General features: G+C 50.3%; 1 protein-coding gene across 4 annotated transcripts in view; it reads right to left on the reverse strand.

Annotated features, from left to right (window-relative positions):
- wdr95 (WD40 repeat domain 95) overlaps window positions 1–13,149 on the reverse strand; it is a 226,868-nt gene extending 213,719 nt beyond the window's left edge. For all 4 annotated transcript variants that reach the window (XM_068033522.1, XM_068033521.1, XM_068033523.1 and 1 more), the window contains exons 1-2: window positions 12,979–13,149; window positions 1,389–1,668 (exon numbers count right to left, since the gene is read on the reverse strand). In XM_068033522.1, coding sequence (XP_067889623.1) covers window positions 1,389–1,668; window positions 12,979–13,046 — 348 coding nt within the window. In that variant the 5' untranslated portion in view covers window positions 13,047–13,149. The remainder of the gene's footprint in view (window positions 1–1,388; window positions 1,669–12,978) is intronic.
- Window positions 13,150–15,641: the final 2,492 nt, after the last annotated feature.

The following is a 15,641-nucleotide window of genomic DNA, read 5'->3' on the forward strand; positions in this document are numbered from 1 at the left end:
GGAAATTAAATTCAACTTTTTAAGTTAAAAAACTCAGTTAATAAGTACAAATCTGCAATTGAAAACTAATCTCAGTAATGGTGCCATGAAACTATCGATTGTTGCAAAAACCCATCTGGTTCACCAATGTACATTAGGGAAGGAAATCTGCCATCCTTACCTGGTCTGGCCTACATGTGACTCCAGACCCACAGCAATGTGGTTGATTCTTAACTGCCTTCTGAAATGGCCTAGCAAACCTGTCAGTTGTCAAGGGCAATTAGGGTGGGCAACAAATCCTGGCCTTTCCAGCAATGCCTACATCCCATGAACGAATAGGGAAAAAAATTCAGTAACAGATTAGGTGCCATCTGGATCCCATTACATCATGGAATCCCGATTTGTATTTGTTAATGAGGCTCCCACCGGCAAAACCAGTTGCATTAAAATGAGGAATCAGCAAAAACAGAGTGCTAAATGGAGTGGCCACATTTTAACTGCTTCGCTACTCCTTTCCCACATTTGGGGAGAGTTAAAATTTCCCCTTATGGAATGTGGAACTGGAGGACACAGATTTAACATCAACACACTTCAAGTAAGATGAAAAAATGACACTTGTTTTCATGCAATGATGGATTCCATCAATGGCAGTTGATGCTGTATTAATGAACCAATTTAGAAAGGAACTGATGAATTATCTTGTTAGTAATGAGCTTGCAAAGTGTAGGATTAGGCATAAGCTCGGATGATCAAATACCCTATGGGACACAAGGACCTGGAAACTGGTATAAAAACAAGAAATGCTGGAACCACTCAGCAGGTCTTGCAGCATCTGTGGAAAGAGAAGCAGAGTTAATGTTTCGGGTCAGTGACCCTTCTTCGGAACTGGAAACTGGATCACCCCTGAGCAGTGACATGATCCAGGTGCAGTTCATGTTCCACTGACTAAACAGTTCAGTGACAGGACCATGTTAAACTGGTCTGGCGGCCTCTCTTTTTATATTATCAGTGAGCTGTGGGCGCCAGTTGTAGCTCTAGAGGCAACTCAGGCAGGTGAGTACCCTGCTCATTTTTAACTGCCCGCCCAACCTGCTTCTGGTGGGAGAATGAAGTTAAAAATTGACCTCAGGGCTTTTCTGATCTTTATGGCCTGGTTTCAAACCACAAGAGGTGCGATTGCCCACCGAGCACCACCAGCACTGAAAAGAAATGTGTATCAATGACTTACAGATTCTGGCGTGCAAAAGCAATCTGAAATGAAAAGAGGGAGGAGGTGCGAAAGTTGGTTCGTAACCATAAAACATTTCATAAATCAAGCCTAATGCTCAGCAATTATTTCACCAAACTACACACACCACTTATTTAGTGACATTCCATAAATTAATTTGCTTTACACACTTTTTTTTTACCTTGTCCTTTCTTAGGCTTTTTATGGTGACCACAAACCTTCGAATATTTTCATTTATTGCCACATTTTGGGCGAGTCCCACCGTGTGCCTCCTGTTATGCTGGTTGAGTAGCTCCCACTCTAACCACTCTGGATGCTCATTTTGTTCTACTGGTGAAAACCAACTAATGGGGCTGGGCCCGTGTCTGGTTCCTGGAAAGGATGTTTTTGCACGTGCTTGTGAAGAACTAATCCTGGATGTTGTCTGCTTGACGGTGTCAGCTCTGATGTTATGGAAAATGCTGAAACACAATGAAAACTCATTAAGTGAGCAATAACGTCCATTTGATTTGTACTTTTCCTCACAGTAAAACATCTGGAATGTTTTACTGATACAAGACAGTATTGAAGGGTTAACCGAGCATTACTTTAGGCTTCTGAGCGGTGTTGGCTAAAGAGACTGGGGTGGGGGGATGGACTGATATCCACTGCCCCCTCCCCATCACAACAACATCTTGCATTTTCATAGTGCCTTTAGGATCAAGAGCAGAAGGTAGGTCTCATCAGCAAGTTGATCTTCCCAAGTGTTGGGTGCAGCCAAAACGAGAAGAGGTGCCAGAAAGGATGAATGCTATGTCCAGCACCCAAAGAAGATGGAAAGACATCAAGGGAAAAATGTTAGAGCAGTGTTCTTGGTAGATTTCTTGAAATCTAAGTGACAAGCATCTGCCCAACGACACATGCACTAAAGTCCCATCAGTTAATCCTCAAACAGTGGAAGATATAAAGTAGTAAGAATTACCAGTACTGCTTTCACAGAATGTATGACGTAGTTAATAATTAGAAAGTGCATCTGGCAACCTTTTGCACCACAATAATTCTGAAAAGGACTTTATATAGGAATATAACACCCTCCGTTTGAAGCATGCAGTATACCCCTGAAGCTGTGCGACTGTACAACTTTGTCACATCTGTTGGTATGTGGTAATGTGGATTGCTGGTAGATTTGCAGCTGATTTGAACACAGCAAGAGTCAGAAAAGCAGCAAATAATCAGCTTTGGTTAAGGGATGAACATTGTCAAGGACACCAGAAGTACTTATTCTTTTCAAAACAGAGACAGGGAATCTTTTACATCCACCTGAATAGACAGAGCTTTGGTTTAACATTTGAAAGGTACCATCTCTGACAATGCAGTTCTCATTCGGTACTGCAGTGAAGTGTCAGCCTTGATGATTAGCACAAGCCCTGGAGTGGGGATATAAACCTTTCTGAGGCATGGGTACTATCACTAAGCCACTAGAACTGAGATACTAGAACATCAAGGATTAGATAGACGGGAAAGCAAATACTGCGGATACTGGAAATCCGAAATGAAAACAAAATGCTGTAATTGCTCAGGCAGCATCTGCGGAGAGAAAAACAGAGTAAACATTTCATGTCAATGACCTTTCATCAGAACTGTTCCGATGAAGGGTAATTGGCCTGATATGTTGGCTTAAATTTTGTGCGTACAGCTCAGATCTCGTCGGTGGCACCGGAAGCAGGTGCCATTGCCGCACAAGAGAAACGCGGCCATCTGACCATGATCATGCGGTGGCCGGCCAATTAATAGTCTTGAGGTGTGGGGTCCGTCCAATGCTCGAGCAGGGGCCGGCCAAGAGGCACCGATCTCAGCATCACGTGATGCAGAGGCAGGTGCTGGCGCCATTTTGAAAGGCCTGCCAGCCCTGCATTCAGTCCTGTCTTGTAGATTGTAATCACTGCAGCGGCACTTCTGAGAAGCCTTTGCCTCCAGAGTGCACCCCTCTACCTCTATGCCTGAAGTTTGCAGTCCTAAGGCGGCTAGAGGCTCAACCGAGGAATCATGAAATGGACCAGGAAGCTGCAGCGAACGTGGCAGAAGACCCCGGATGGCTGCACGGTTTAGGGATGCTTCCCTGCAGATTCTCCTCCAGGCTGCAAGGGAAAGGCAGGAAGTCCTCTTCCCAAGGGATGGCAAGAAGAGATCCACCTGCCAGACCAAGCAAGCCTGGACAGAGATTGCAGAGGAGGTCCGCAATCATGGGGTTATTCCCTGATCCTGGGTGCAGTACTGCAAACAGATCAATGATCTCCTTCTCTGCACCAGAGTGAGTGCTCCATACCACTCTCCTCTTTGAGGGTTGCATGTGGGAACGTGGGATGGTGCGCTAGATGGGGAGTGACTAACCAAGTGGTGGCAAAGGACTGTGGCAGCAGCAGATCCCTTCTGATGCATGGCGACATCTCGGCGACAGCCAGCCATCTGACTTTGCTCACTCCCACCACATCACTTGAGAACGACGAATGGAGGAGGCATTCGGAAGCTCCCATCATGGGCCAAACAGCTGCCACCAGCATAAGTATTGTGTTAGTCTTCGTGGGAAAGCTAACATTGTCCCTCCTTCTGCTGCAGGAGAAACAGACGCACAACAAGGAGTCAGCGAAAACTGGTGGTGGCATCCCCGATATTTGATCTCTGATACCCACAGAGGAGGTGGTCCTGGTACTGGCTTGCAGGGTGACCACGCAATTGCAAATGGCAAAACTGGAGTGTTAACCCAAGAAAGTGAGAAGGCACAGTGCTCATGAATCCACCACAGTGCATCTGGAGATCCACACCAGGCATGGTTGGGATGAGGAGATGTGAAGCCTTTAACCCGAAAATGTTAGTGCTTCTCATGCAGGTCTCGGCACTCCAGAAGGACAGTCAGCCGCAGAAACTGGGGACCTGCCATCCACCCCTGACGAGGAAGAATCCTCAGAGGGTGCAGCATCACATCATTCCCCCACACCTTCCACCAGTGCAGATATTCATGTCAGTGGGTATGCGCTCACGAGGATTCAGGGTCACAAGCTGGTGAGCACATCACAGACGCGCCCAATCAGTTGACGGAGGCTGTGACAGCCGAGGCCACTTACAGTCAGAGGACTATGGGAGGCCAGGCCCATGCTGAGCCCCAGGCTGATGGCGTGCCTTTGGTGTCGACAATACAGAACCTGCTGGAGCTGCCGCGGGAGTTGAGGGAACATCTGAGGGAGCTGCCAGAGGCTATGCGCACCCATGCGCGGACAACGGAGGAGTCCATCCAGGCCATGAGTGTTACCATGTCTCAGGCATGTGTGAGCCAGGCTTCCTCCATCATGAGGGTGGCAACCCTCAAGGAGAGCCAGCTTATTTATCTGTTTTTATTAAAGTTATTTATTTAAAATGTATATAATGGGGGCCTGGGGAATAAAGGCCACCTTAAAAAAAAAGGGTTAAACACAGAATAAGGCTGCCTCTACACTAAAAATAAACGGAGTTAGATACAGAGTAAAGCTCCCTCTACACTGTCCCATCAAACACTCCCAGGACAGGTACAGCACGGGGTCAGATACAGAGTAAAGCATCCTCTACACAAAGAAAAAACTTTTTTTTTCAAGGAGAGCCAGCTCCAGCAAACCACTCAGTGGATGCCGGCGATGCTTGCAGAGCTGTATGCAATCGCCTTGTCCATGAGCTCTATGCAGCAGTGGCAACGTGAGAGGGGGATGAGGTCCCTGGAGTCTCCACCAGGTCCTCGTTCTTCTCAGGTCAGCAGCAAGGTACAAGTGTACTTTGCACAGTAGGAGGAGAGGCTGCCTTCCACATATGGGGGCTCCTCTCAGGGCACTCCAAGTGTGGACAGTGGCTCCTCAGCTACTCTGCCAGTGGCCCCAGCTCCAGTAGCTGCAATGACAGATGGAACAGGGACCTACATCTGTGCAGGAAACCTCAGCATGCCGGGGCCTTCCAAAGGCAGCCATTTTTTTTTTTTTATTTCCAAAATATACTTTATTCATAAAAATCTGTAAAAATTACATTGCCAAACAGTTTCCAAACAGCACCAAAAAATATAAACATTGCAAGGGAGATCAGTTTCCTTCAATACTGTCATGAGTTTCTTCCCAACCCTTCCGTTTCACAATTGTCATGTCAATTACAGTTTTACATTTACAGCAATTGAGAATATTAACGATACAGTTCGAGGGGTTTCCCATGGATCCAGCCCCTCAGTCCAGCTTGGTGGGGGAACCTTACACTGTGGTCTTTCCCCATTGAGCCTTTGCTGCGGCTGCCCCAAGCTTTAGTGCGTCCCTCAGCACGTAGTCCTGGACCTTGGAATGTGCCAGTCTGCAACATTCGGTGGTGGACAACTCTTTGCGCTGGAAGACCAGCAAGTTTCGGGCAGACCAAAGGGCGTCTTTCACCGAATTGATAGTCCTCCAGCAGCAGTTGATGTTTGTCTCGGTGTGCGTCCCTGGGAACAGCCCGTAGAGCACAGACTCCTGTGTTACAGAGCTGCTTGGGATGAACCTTGACAAAACCCACTGCATCTCTTTCCACACCTGCTTTGCAAAGGCACATTCCGGGAGGAGGTGTGCGACCGTCTCTTCCCCACCACAGCAACGCGGGGGCACTGTGCGGAGGGGGCGAGACTTCGGGTGTGCATGAAGGATCTGACGGGGAGGGCCCTTCTCACCACCAGCCAAGCTACGTCTTGGTGCTTGTTTGAAAGTTCTGGTGATGAGGCATTCCGCCAAATGACTTTGACGGTCTGCTCGGGGAACCATCCGACAGGATCCACCGTTTCCTTTTCCCGTAGGGCCTTGAGGACATTCCGTGCAGACCACTGCCTGATGGACCGGTGGTCGAAGGTGTTTTCCCGCAGAAACTGCTCCACGAAGGATAGGTGGTACGGCACGGCCCAACTGCATGGAGCGTTCCGCGGCAATGTGACCAGGCCCATCCTTCGCAACACCGGGGACAGATAGAACCTCAGCACGTAGTGACACTTGGAGTTTGCGTACTGGGGATCTACACACAGCTTGATGCAGCCGCACACGAAGGTGGTCATCAGGATGAGGGCCACGTTGGGTACATTTTTCCCGCCCTTGTCCAGAGATTTGAACATCGTGTCCCTCCGGACCCGGTCCATTTTAGATCCCCAGACGAAGCGGAAAATGGCTCGGGTGACTGCCACGGCGCAGGAGTGGGGTATGGGCCAGACCTGCGCCACGTAGAGCAACAACGTGAGCGCCTCGCACCTGATGACCAGGTTCTTACCCACAATGGAGAGAGATCGCTGCCCCCACATGCCCAACTTTTGTCGTACCTTGGCTACTCGCTCCTCCCAGATTTTGGTGCACGCCCCGGCCCTTCCGAACCATATCCCTAGCACATTCAGGTAATCTGACCTGACGGTGAAGGGGACAAAGGATCGGTCAGCCCAGTTGCCAAAGAACATGGCCTCGCTCTTGCCGTGGTTAACTTTGGCTCCCGAGGCCAGTTCGAACTGGTCGCAGATGCTCATCAGTCTGCGCACGGACAGCGGATCCGAGCAGAAAACGGCGACGTCATCCATGTACAGGGAGGTTTTGACCTGAGTGCCTCCGCTGCCTGGGATTGTCACCCCTCTTATGCTCGCATCCTTCCTAATAGACTCAGCAAAGGGTTCAATACAGCAAACAAACAAGACCGGGGACATAGGACAGCCCTGTCTGACTCCAGATTTGATCGGGAAACTTTCCGATTCCCACCCGTTGATTGAGACTGCGCTACTGATGTTTGTGTAGAGCAGTTGGATCCAATTGCAGATTCCCTCCCCAAACCCCATTTTGGAAAGCACGTCCATCATGTAGGTGTGCGATATCCTGTCAAAAGCCTTCTCCTGGTCCAGGCTGATGAGGCAGGTGTCCACCCTCCTGTCCCGTACGTAGGCGATCGTATCCCTGAGTAGCGCGAGGCTATCAGAGATCTTCCTGCCAGGTACAGTACAGGTCTGATCGGGGTGAATCACCAGCTCCAGAGCAGACTTGACTCGACTGGCTATGACTTTGGACAGAATCTTGTAATCAACATTAAGCAGTGAGATGGGCCGCCAATTTCTGATTTCTGCCCTCTCCCCCTTCTGCTTGTAAATGAGGGTGATGATGCCTTTTCTCATGGATTCTGACATGCTACCGGCCAGGAGCATACTCTCGTATACTTCCAGCAGGTCCGGGCCGACCCAGTCCCACAGGGCCGAGTACAACTCGACCGGTAAGCCGTCGCTCCCGGGAGTTTTACTCGCCTCGAAAGACTCGACGGCCTTTGTCAGCTCGTCCAGAGTTAGCGGCTTGTCCAGTCCCTCCCTCCTGCTGTCATCTAAGACCTCTGTGATAGATGACAGGAAGGACTGGGAGGCTCTGCTGTCTGTGGGCTTCGCGTCATACAACCCAGCATAAAAGGATTTGCTGATCCTTAGTATGTCGGACTGCGAAGACGTTACCGAGCCATCTTCTTCCTTCAGGCTGCTGATAACAGAGCTCTCTCTGTGTACCTTTTGGAAGAAGTAACGCGAGCACGTCTCAACCTGCTCGATGGAGCGGACTCTGGACCGGAAGATGATCTTGGAGGCCTCCTTGGCAAAGAGCGAGGCCTGCTGGCTCTTCACCTCTTGGAGGTCCTCCTTGACCTCGACCCCCATTGACTGCAACCGGAGTAGATTTTGCATAATTTTCTGGAGTCGGGACAGTTCCCTCTGTCTCTCTCTCGCCTTCTGAACACCTTTGTGGATGAAGAACCTCTTGATGTTCTCCTTAATCGCTTCCCACCAGTGAACTGGAGACTCAAAGAGGGGTTTCACGGTCCTCCAACCATTGTAATCCCTTTTGAGTTCCTCAACGTTCTCTGGGGTCAGCAGTGTCGCATTGAGCTTCCACGTCCCTCTGCCAACCCGCTGGTCGTCCTGGAAGTGACAGTCGGCCAGTAAGAGGCAGTGGTCGGAGAAGAACACCGGCTTGACGTCGGTGGATCCGACCGTGACCGCACGGGACACAAACAGGAAGTCAATCCTGGAACGGGCAGACCCGTCCGATCTTGACCATGTGTATCTGCGCTGCGCTCCGTCTGCAGGTTTGCTGAAGACGTCGTGCAGTTTGGCATCCTTAACTGTTTCTATTAGGAATCTGGACGTAGCGTCCAGTTTGCTGTCGTCACTGCCGGATCGTCCAGCCGCATCGATGATGCAGTTGAAGTCACCGCCTAGGATGACCGGCCTGGACGTCGCCAGCAGCAGTGGGAGCTGCTGGAAGACGGTCAGCCGCTCGCTGCGTTGTACCGGGGCGTACACGTTGATCAACCGGAGCGGAGCGTTGTTGTACATCACGTCTGTTACGAGGAGGCGGCCGCCCACCACCTCCTTAACTTCGGAGATGGTGAAGTTACCTCCCCGCAGCAGAATACCCAGGCCGGAGGAACGGCAGTCATTACCCCCCGACCAGATCGATGGCCCGTGGGACCACCATCGCGACCACTGCCTGTAGGTGCTGAGGTGTGGTATTCCACACTCCTGCAGAAACAGTAGGTCAGCTTTGACCTTGGCAAGGTAATCCAAGGTTGAAACACATCGCGTAGTAGATTTAATGCTACGCACATTAATGGAAGCAATTCTTACACCCATTTTTTACTAAAAATTAGTTGTTGCTTCCCATACCATTTGTCCTCGCTAGTCCCAGTCCTTCGGGATGTTCCTGCATACCCATCGTGTGCGCAAGCAGTTTCACGTTGGTTGGGCTCAGAAACCCCTCCTGAGTTTTCATGCAGGGCTTGTGCCGCTCGGGTGACATCGGGGGGGGTCTTGTAGGCAGAGAGCATTGGGTTGTCCTCAGCTGCTTCCATCTGTTCCTCCTCGAAAACGTCACAGCTCCCGGTGCTCAGGTGCGCCAGACGTGTCTTTGCTCCCGGTGTCCCGGAGCTGAGATGTGTTGGCCACGTCGTTACGTGTGGGGCATTGGGGTTGGGGCACGCCGGGCCCATCACAGCTTCCAGTGCCCGGGGCCTGGGATGCTTTATCATCCATCTCGGAGTTCTGCCGCCTCTTTTGAAGGGGCTGTCGTTCCAGCATTTCCCCGTCCAGTGAAGAGGAGTTGTTGCAGTCTGATTCAGAAGAGAGCCTCCTCTTGCCACTGGTTTGGGTGGTGGCTTTGGGATGTTTTTTCTTTGTGGTTTTCTTCTGGACCACTTGCCACTGACCTGCTTGTCCATCTGCTGCCTCCTCCTCCATTGATTCTGTCTGTGGAGGAGGGGTTTCCGGGCGCTGGGTAGGTGCTGGGTCGTTGGTTTCAGCTGCCTCCCCTTCCTTCTCAGGTTGAAGTTCCTCACTGCAAAGAAGGTTGCTGGTCTCCTTTCGAACAGCGGACGCCTTCGTCGAACCTTCTCCCGGCCTTTCCTTGGACCTTGCCGCCTGAGCATAGCTGAGGCAACGTTTGGGGCAGGTCTTGTAGAGATGGCCTGCCGCACCGCACAAGTTGCAACACTTAGTCTGCTTACAGTCCTTGGTCTGATGGCCTTCCTCCTTGCAGTTCTTGCAAACAACCGTGCTGCAGTTGGCTGCCATGTGACCAGATTTGCCACAGGTGCGGCAAACTCTGGGCTGCCCAGCGTAGACCAAGAAGCCTCGACTTCCCCCGATAGCGAAGCTGGAGGGAGGGTGGATGATGGCTCCACTGGGATCTACCTTCAAGGTCACGACCTGCCGCTTGCTGGTCCAGATCCCAAAGGGGTCCTTGACATCAGTGCTGCTGCCGGCCACCTCGACGTACCTGGCGAGAAAGGTGAGTACATCCACCACCGGAGCATGGGGGTTGTAGAGGTGAATCGTCACCACCCGGTCCCGTTGTGACGGAAGCGTGAAGAGCGGCTCCGCTGTGAGGGTCGACAGTGGCGCCCGGTCCCCTTTCTCCTTGAACGCCTTCAGGAACTTGATGCATCCCGCCACGTTCCGGAACGTCACGTCGAAGTATCCACTGCTGGGGAAATCCTGCAGGCAGAAGACGTCCGTCGCTTGAAATCCGCAGCAATCGAAGAGAATTTTCTTGATGAAGAAGGTGCGATCGACCGGTGCATCTCCTTCCTTGTCCTTCACGACCACCCGAACGGTGTTGCGCACTCCCTGGCCCGAAGCTCGAAAATTGGTTACAGCCATTTTACTCAAAGCTTCCCCAGGATCAAAAGGCAATGATCATGGTCTCTTCTCAATCAAATAAGCACTGATAAGAACAGATACTACACTTGATCTTAGCCAAAAGGCAGCCATAGGACAGCCACCAAAGTCATCCCAGTCTGCATCTACTTCAGCTGCACACACAGGAGTCACACCTCATAGATGCGCATGTAAGCACATTAAGGTGAACACCTAGATGCACTTGGGGTTCACAGGTGTTTAAATTTTGCACTTGTTTAGACCTGATACAGCAGTACCATTACATCGATGTCACAGTTACTGTTGTTAGCTGTCCATGTATTTCTTGTTGGCTTGTCAGATGTCAGCTGCACCTTTGCTCCCTCAATAGGCTGCTAGTGTTGGGGTAGGCCACGTTTGGTTAGTTCCTCAGCTTTATCAGTGTGCACTGTGAACCTGGGCGCTAGATGATGGAGTGCGATATGAAGAGGCAACAGCCGGTCTGCATTAAGGTGTCTTTATTGCGCTGACATTGAAAAGGCGTCAGGGTCACAGGAACTGGGTGTGTATGAGGTTGTCTCGAGCCTCCCTTGTGCACCTCTCAATGCCCCTTGCCTCCGGTGCAAGGGATTCCTCAACTTGTGCCGCCTGCTCAACAGCCTCCTACACATCCTCCTCATCGAATGAGGAGTGCTAATCAATTATGTCCTCATTATACAAGGCCTCCCCACTCTGTAATGCTAGATTGTGCAGAGCACAGCAAACCACCACAATATAAGAGACCCTCGCTGGGGCATACTGCTGGGCTCCACCTGAATCCCATCTTCAGCAGCCCAATGGCCTGCTCAATGGTCACTCAGGTGGACAATAGCATGTATTGTATCTCTCCTCTACTGCAGCGCAAGGGTTCCTCAGAGGTGAGTAGCCAAGTCTACAGCTGGTAGCCCTTATCGTCGAGAATCCATCTGTGAAAGCACACTGGGGGCCAGAAAAGCTGTGGCACCTGGGACTGTCGAAGTATAAGAACATAAGAAATAGGAGCAAAAGTAGGCTGATCTGATTTGTGCCTTAACTCCACTTTCCTGCCTGACCCCGTACGCCTTTACTCCACGAAGACTGGGTGTATCAGTCCCATGCCTGTTGGTCTTTTCCTCCTCTCATCCTTGGAGTTGACAACCCCTGGAACCTTCCCCTTGCTACTCCCCTTACAACCTGCGCCAATGCCCCTCTATGTTCCTTGAAGATTAACCACCACCTTAAGCAGCCCCCACCCTTAGAGGCCTCCCGCCTCTGGCCAACCATGTGCTCAGCTCCCCACACTTCTCCTTCTAGCCAACAAACACTGTCACAATGGCTGACTTCCAGAGCCAGTTGGGGATGTGAAAGCCCGTGATCCACATGCGCTGTTGTTAAATTCAAAATGTCCCATAAAATCACATTCAGGTCCATGCAAATTCAGCTTAATCACCTTCTCAATGAGCTAAATTGATATCCTGCCACATCGTAGCGTCAACTCCACCCTCATCTTTCCTGCCACTCACAAAATGCAGAACCAACGTCAGGGTTCCGGGCAAGGGTGTCCCCTCCTGATTTTTCAGCCCCCCCACCTCACCTCACCTTCTATCCCACTCTTTCAGGCCCCATAAAATTCAGCTCGTTAATTCTGTTTCTTTCTCCACAGATGCGAGCTGAGCATTTCCAGTATTTTCTGTTTTCATTTTCTATTAGATAGATGGAATGCACTCACTGCCCACACTACCAGGGTTAAAATCAAAAACAAAAACCCAGTGATAATTTGCCAAAGGCAAAATTTATCTAGAGACTGACTGCAGGACAGGGGGAAAAGCTTCCCTCTCTATGTATGGATATTAGGAAAATATTTCTGATAAAACGTTATCGACCTGAAACGTTAACTTTGTTTCCCTCTCTACAGATGCTGCCAGACCTGCTGAGCATTTCCAGCATTTCTTGTTTTTATTATGGCAAGAACTATTTGAATGTATTCAAGAGAAACAAGGTGCAATGGCAGCATCATTAGAGCTCTAATGAGTTGTTTTCATTAAAATGTTACATTGAAGGGCTCACAATGCAGTTTTAGAAGGAGCTCCCAAGGACACGGCCCTGTCCTGACTGATAGGTCAGAACAACTTTTGGTTCAGTTATAACCATCACCTCCAGGTTAATTCAGAACAGTTTTGGGTCTACATTCATGCAAAAACTGTAGTACAACTCAGAACTAGCCAAAGATACGATAGCTGAGAGATCCTCTTACACTAGTTTGAGTTCAAAAAGAGTGCGATATAAGTCCAGCCTCTATAAATGACCCGCATTTCCTGCTGTTCCAGTGAAAGCACCGCTCAGAGGGAAGTCTGCAAGAGGGAGGAGGCTCGAAGTCGAACCTCTGCTATCCTGGCAACAGCAAATGGCATCTCCACAACACTGGTTAAACCGTTGGTTGACATTTCAAATTGCCAAATAAATAAATGATTCATCATTTCTATTCAGAAAAGCACCCGCAGCCCTGAACTTTACAGTCCAATCTGCTGCAACTACCGTCTTCCATTCTTGCAAATATTTTACTAACGCGAAAAGGTAAAGTCTTTGTGCATGTTCATTAGTGAGGTACCTGCTTATGGTGTAAGTTTCTAACTTCCCTGCGGCCGAACTTGGCCGCACTTTCTTTCCCAGTGGCATAACTGCCTGTTTCTGATCTCTCAGCTATTCCTGGGTAATAAAGACAGGCTTCAAGCCCCCAGTTTCAACGGAGCCATCACCGTCTCCTCGCTCAGCCGCTGTTCTCTAGTAACCTGATACTGCTCTCACCTGTCAATGTCCGGGACCAAAGAACTCTTAAAGCTACACTTCCCTGAGACCTCTGCAGAATGCTGCACTCCAGTCAAAATGATCCAGGATCTTTAGCAATTGCACTATAAAGATTTGGAACCTCTAGATAAGCAGGACGTTTTATTTCGGATAATTATCTGAAGAGAAAAGATTTGCAGGACTATGGGGAAAAGGCAGGCGAGTGGGATTAGGTGAGTTGCTCTTGCAGAGAGCCGGCACGGACACGACGGGCCGAATGGCCCCTTCTGTGCTGTAACTATTCTGTGATTCTATGTGCTGATCATTTTTATTTACAATAAAATTATTTTTAAAATCTATGAAAAACATATTATGCCAACTGGTGTCAAAATACTATTTCATGGCAATCCCTTCTCCAGTTCTGAACTGGCCTCAACCACTCTTCCAGCTTTTCTTCTGTTTTGTATCTTTATCTCATCGCACACATGAGTACAACTGAACTTTATGCTGCTGATAAATTGATGCCCCCTCGTGATTCATTAGGATTCATTAGGGGGCGGCGCAGTGGCTAGCACCGCAACCTCACAGCTCCAGCAACCCAGGTTCGATTCTGGGTACTGCCTGTGTGGAGTTTGCAAGTTCTCCCTATGACTGTGTAGGTTTCTGCCAGGCGCTCTGGTTTCCTCCCACAGACAAAGACTTGCAGGTTGATCGGTAAATTGGCCATTGTAAATTGCCCCTAGTGTAGGTAGTTGGTAGGAGAATGGTGGGGATGTGGTAGAGAATATGGGATTAATGTAGGATTAGTATAAAGTTGATGGTTGGCACAGACTCGGAGGGCCAAAGGGCCTGTTTCAGTGCTGTATCTCTAAATAAAAAGATTTGTTTGCCTGAAACATCAAACCTAAAAGACTGGCGATGTATTTTTTCCACCGGGGTACTGCCTTCAAAATGACACGCAGCTCCTGACGGACGATGTTAGCCATACCTCTCTGAGGGAGTTGCCTGTCTTTTACCGGGATCTATTCAAAGTCTGGAACATGGTCGCCTCCAGTCAGGACGCTCCCCTGCTGGCAGAGGAGAACACCTCAGCTGTCCGGACAGCCGGCTCCGGGGTCGGACTGATGGGCGGAGGAGTAGCTGAAGCCCCCAGGATGCCCCTCACTGCAGGTGACGAGGGGGCTCGGGAGTGCGGAGCTCTCCCGGCCGAGCTGACCCCCGCTAAGCCGGAACTGCTCATCGGACCCAGGCCCCGAAACCCTCCTCGGGAAGCCAGTCCCACACATCCTGAGCCGCTTCTCGGAAATGTCCTCCGTGTCATTCCAAACGGCGCGGAGGGGTTTCCTGTACGGGCTGCTCCTGCACACTCTCCACTTCCTCCCCCTCGTCAGCCGCCCGGACACACCACGTCCGTGTTGCCATCTGGCGGCGAGGGTAAACCCCGGTGGAGGTCTCTCTGCGCGGGAGTCCTGCCCCCTTACATCAGGGCCTGGGGTGGAGGGTGCTGCACAGGGCAGTCCCGTGACTTTTAAATAGGTTCACAAACTCCCAGGCCGCCTGTAATTTCTGCGGCCTGGACCAGTCTGTGTTCCATGTATACATGGAATGTGCGAAGTTGCAGCCCCTCTTTGAGTATTTAAAGGGGCTGCTCCTCAGGTTTTGGTTGCACTTCAGCCCCACGCTCCTGATCTTTGGGCACCTGGTGTGGAGGGAAGTGGGCCGGGAGGAGGATCTCCTCGTTGGTCTGCTCCTGGGCCTGACCCAGGTGGCAATTCACAGGTCCAGGCTGTGGGCGTCGGGGGGTCCGCCCTGATTGCCTGCCCCCTTCTGCTGTTATGCTCGCGCCCGGGTGTCCCTGGAGAAGGAGCACACGGTATCTGTTGGTTCGCTTGAGGCCTTCTGCGACCGGTGGGCACCGCAGGGGCTGGAGTGCATCATTGTTGCCGAAAATGGTATTTTAATTTGAGTTTTTGTTTTATTTATTCGATTTTAGTAAAGTTATTTATTTATAAAATGTATATAAAGGGGGCCTGGGCAATAAAGGCCCCCTCGTTATAAAATACATTAAAGGGGCCTGGGTTATAAAGGCCACCTCATAAAAAAAAGGTTACATACTGAGTAAAGCTCCCTCTGAGTGAAAATGCCAGTATATTTCAAAGTGGGAGCTATTTTCTGCTGCAGATTCGCTAGAAAAAAAACCTAAAAGACGTGGCAACATGGCCCCAAAGTTCCTGGAGCTGGGGAGGGCTGGAATATGAACTGTATCCCTGCTCTGACAAGATTTTGCCTCATTTGAGGTCTGACACCAGTGTAGGGTGACTGCATGTCCACATTTTCCGGGGACAAACCCCTGATGATTATTGTGTCCCCAGGCAAACTATGTCCCTGGTGCACGCAACTGGTCCCCAAATAAATACCCCGACCATTAACAGCTGCGCGGGTTCAAATCAGGACCATATGACCCCGAGCTAACTGCAGTCAGTCAAT

Source organism: Heterodontus francisci, chromosome 6 (genome assembly GCF_036365525.1).
Source record: "Heterodontus francisci isolate sHetFra1 chromosome 6, sHetFra1.hap1, whole genome shotgun sequence".
Taxonomy (NCBI): Eukaryota; Metazoa; Chordata; class Chondrichthyes; order Heterodontiformes; family Heterodontidae; genus Heterodontus; species Heterodontus francisci.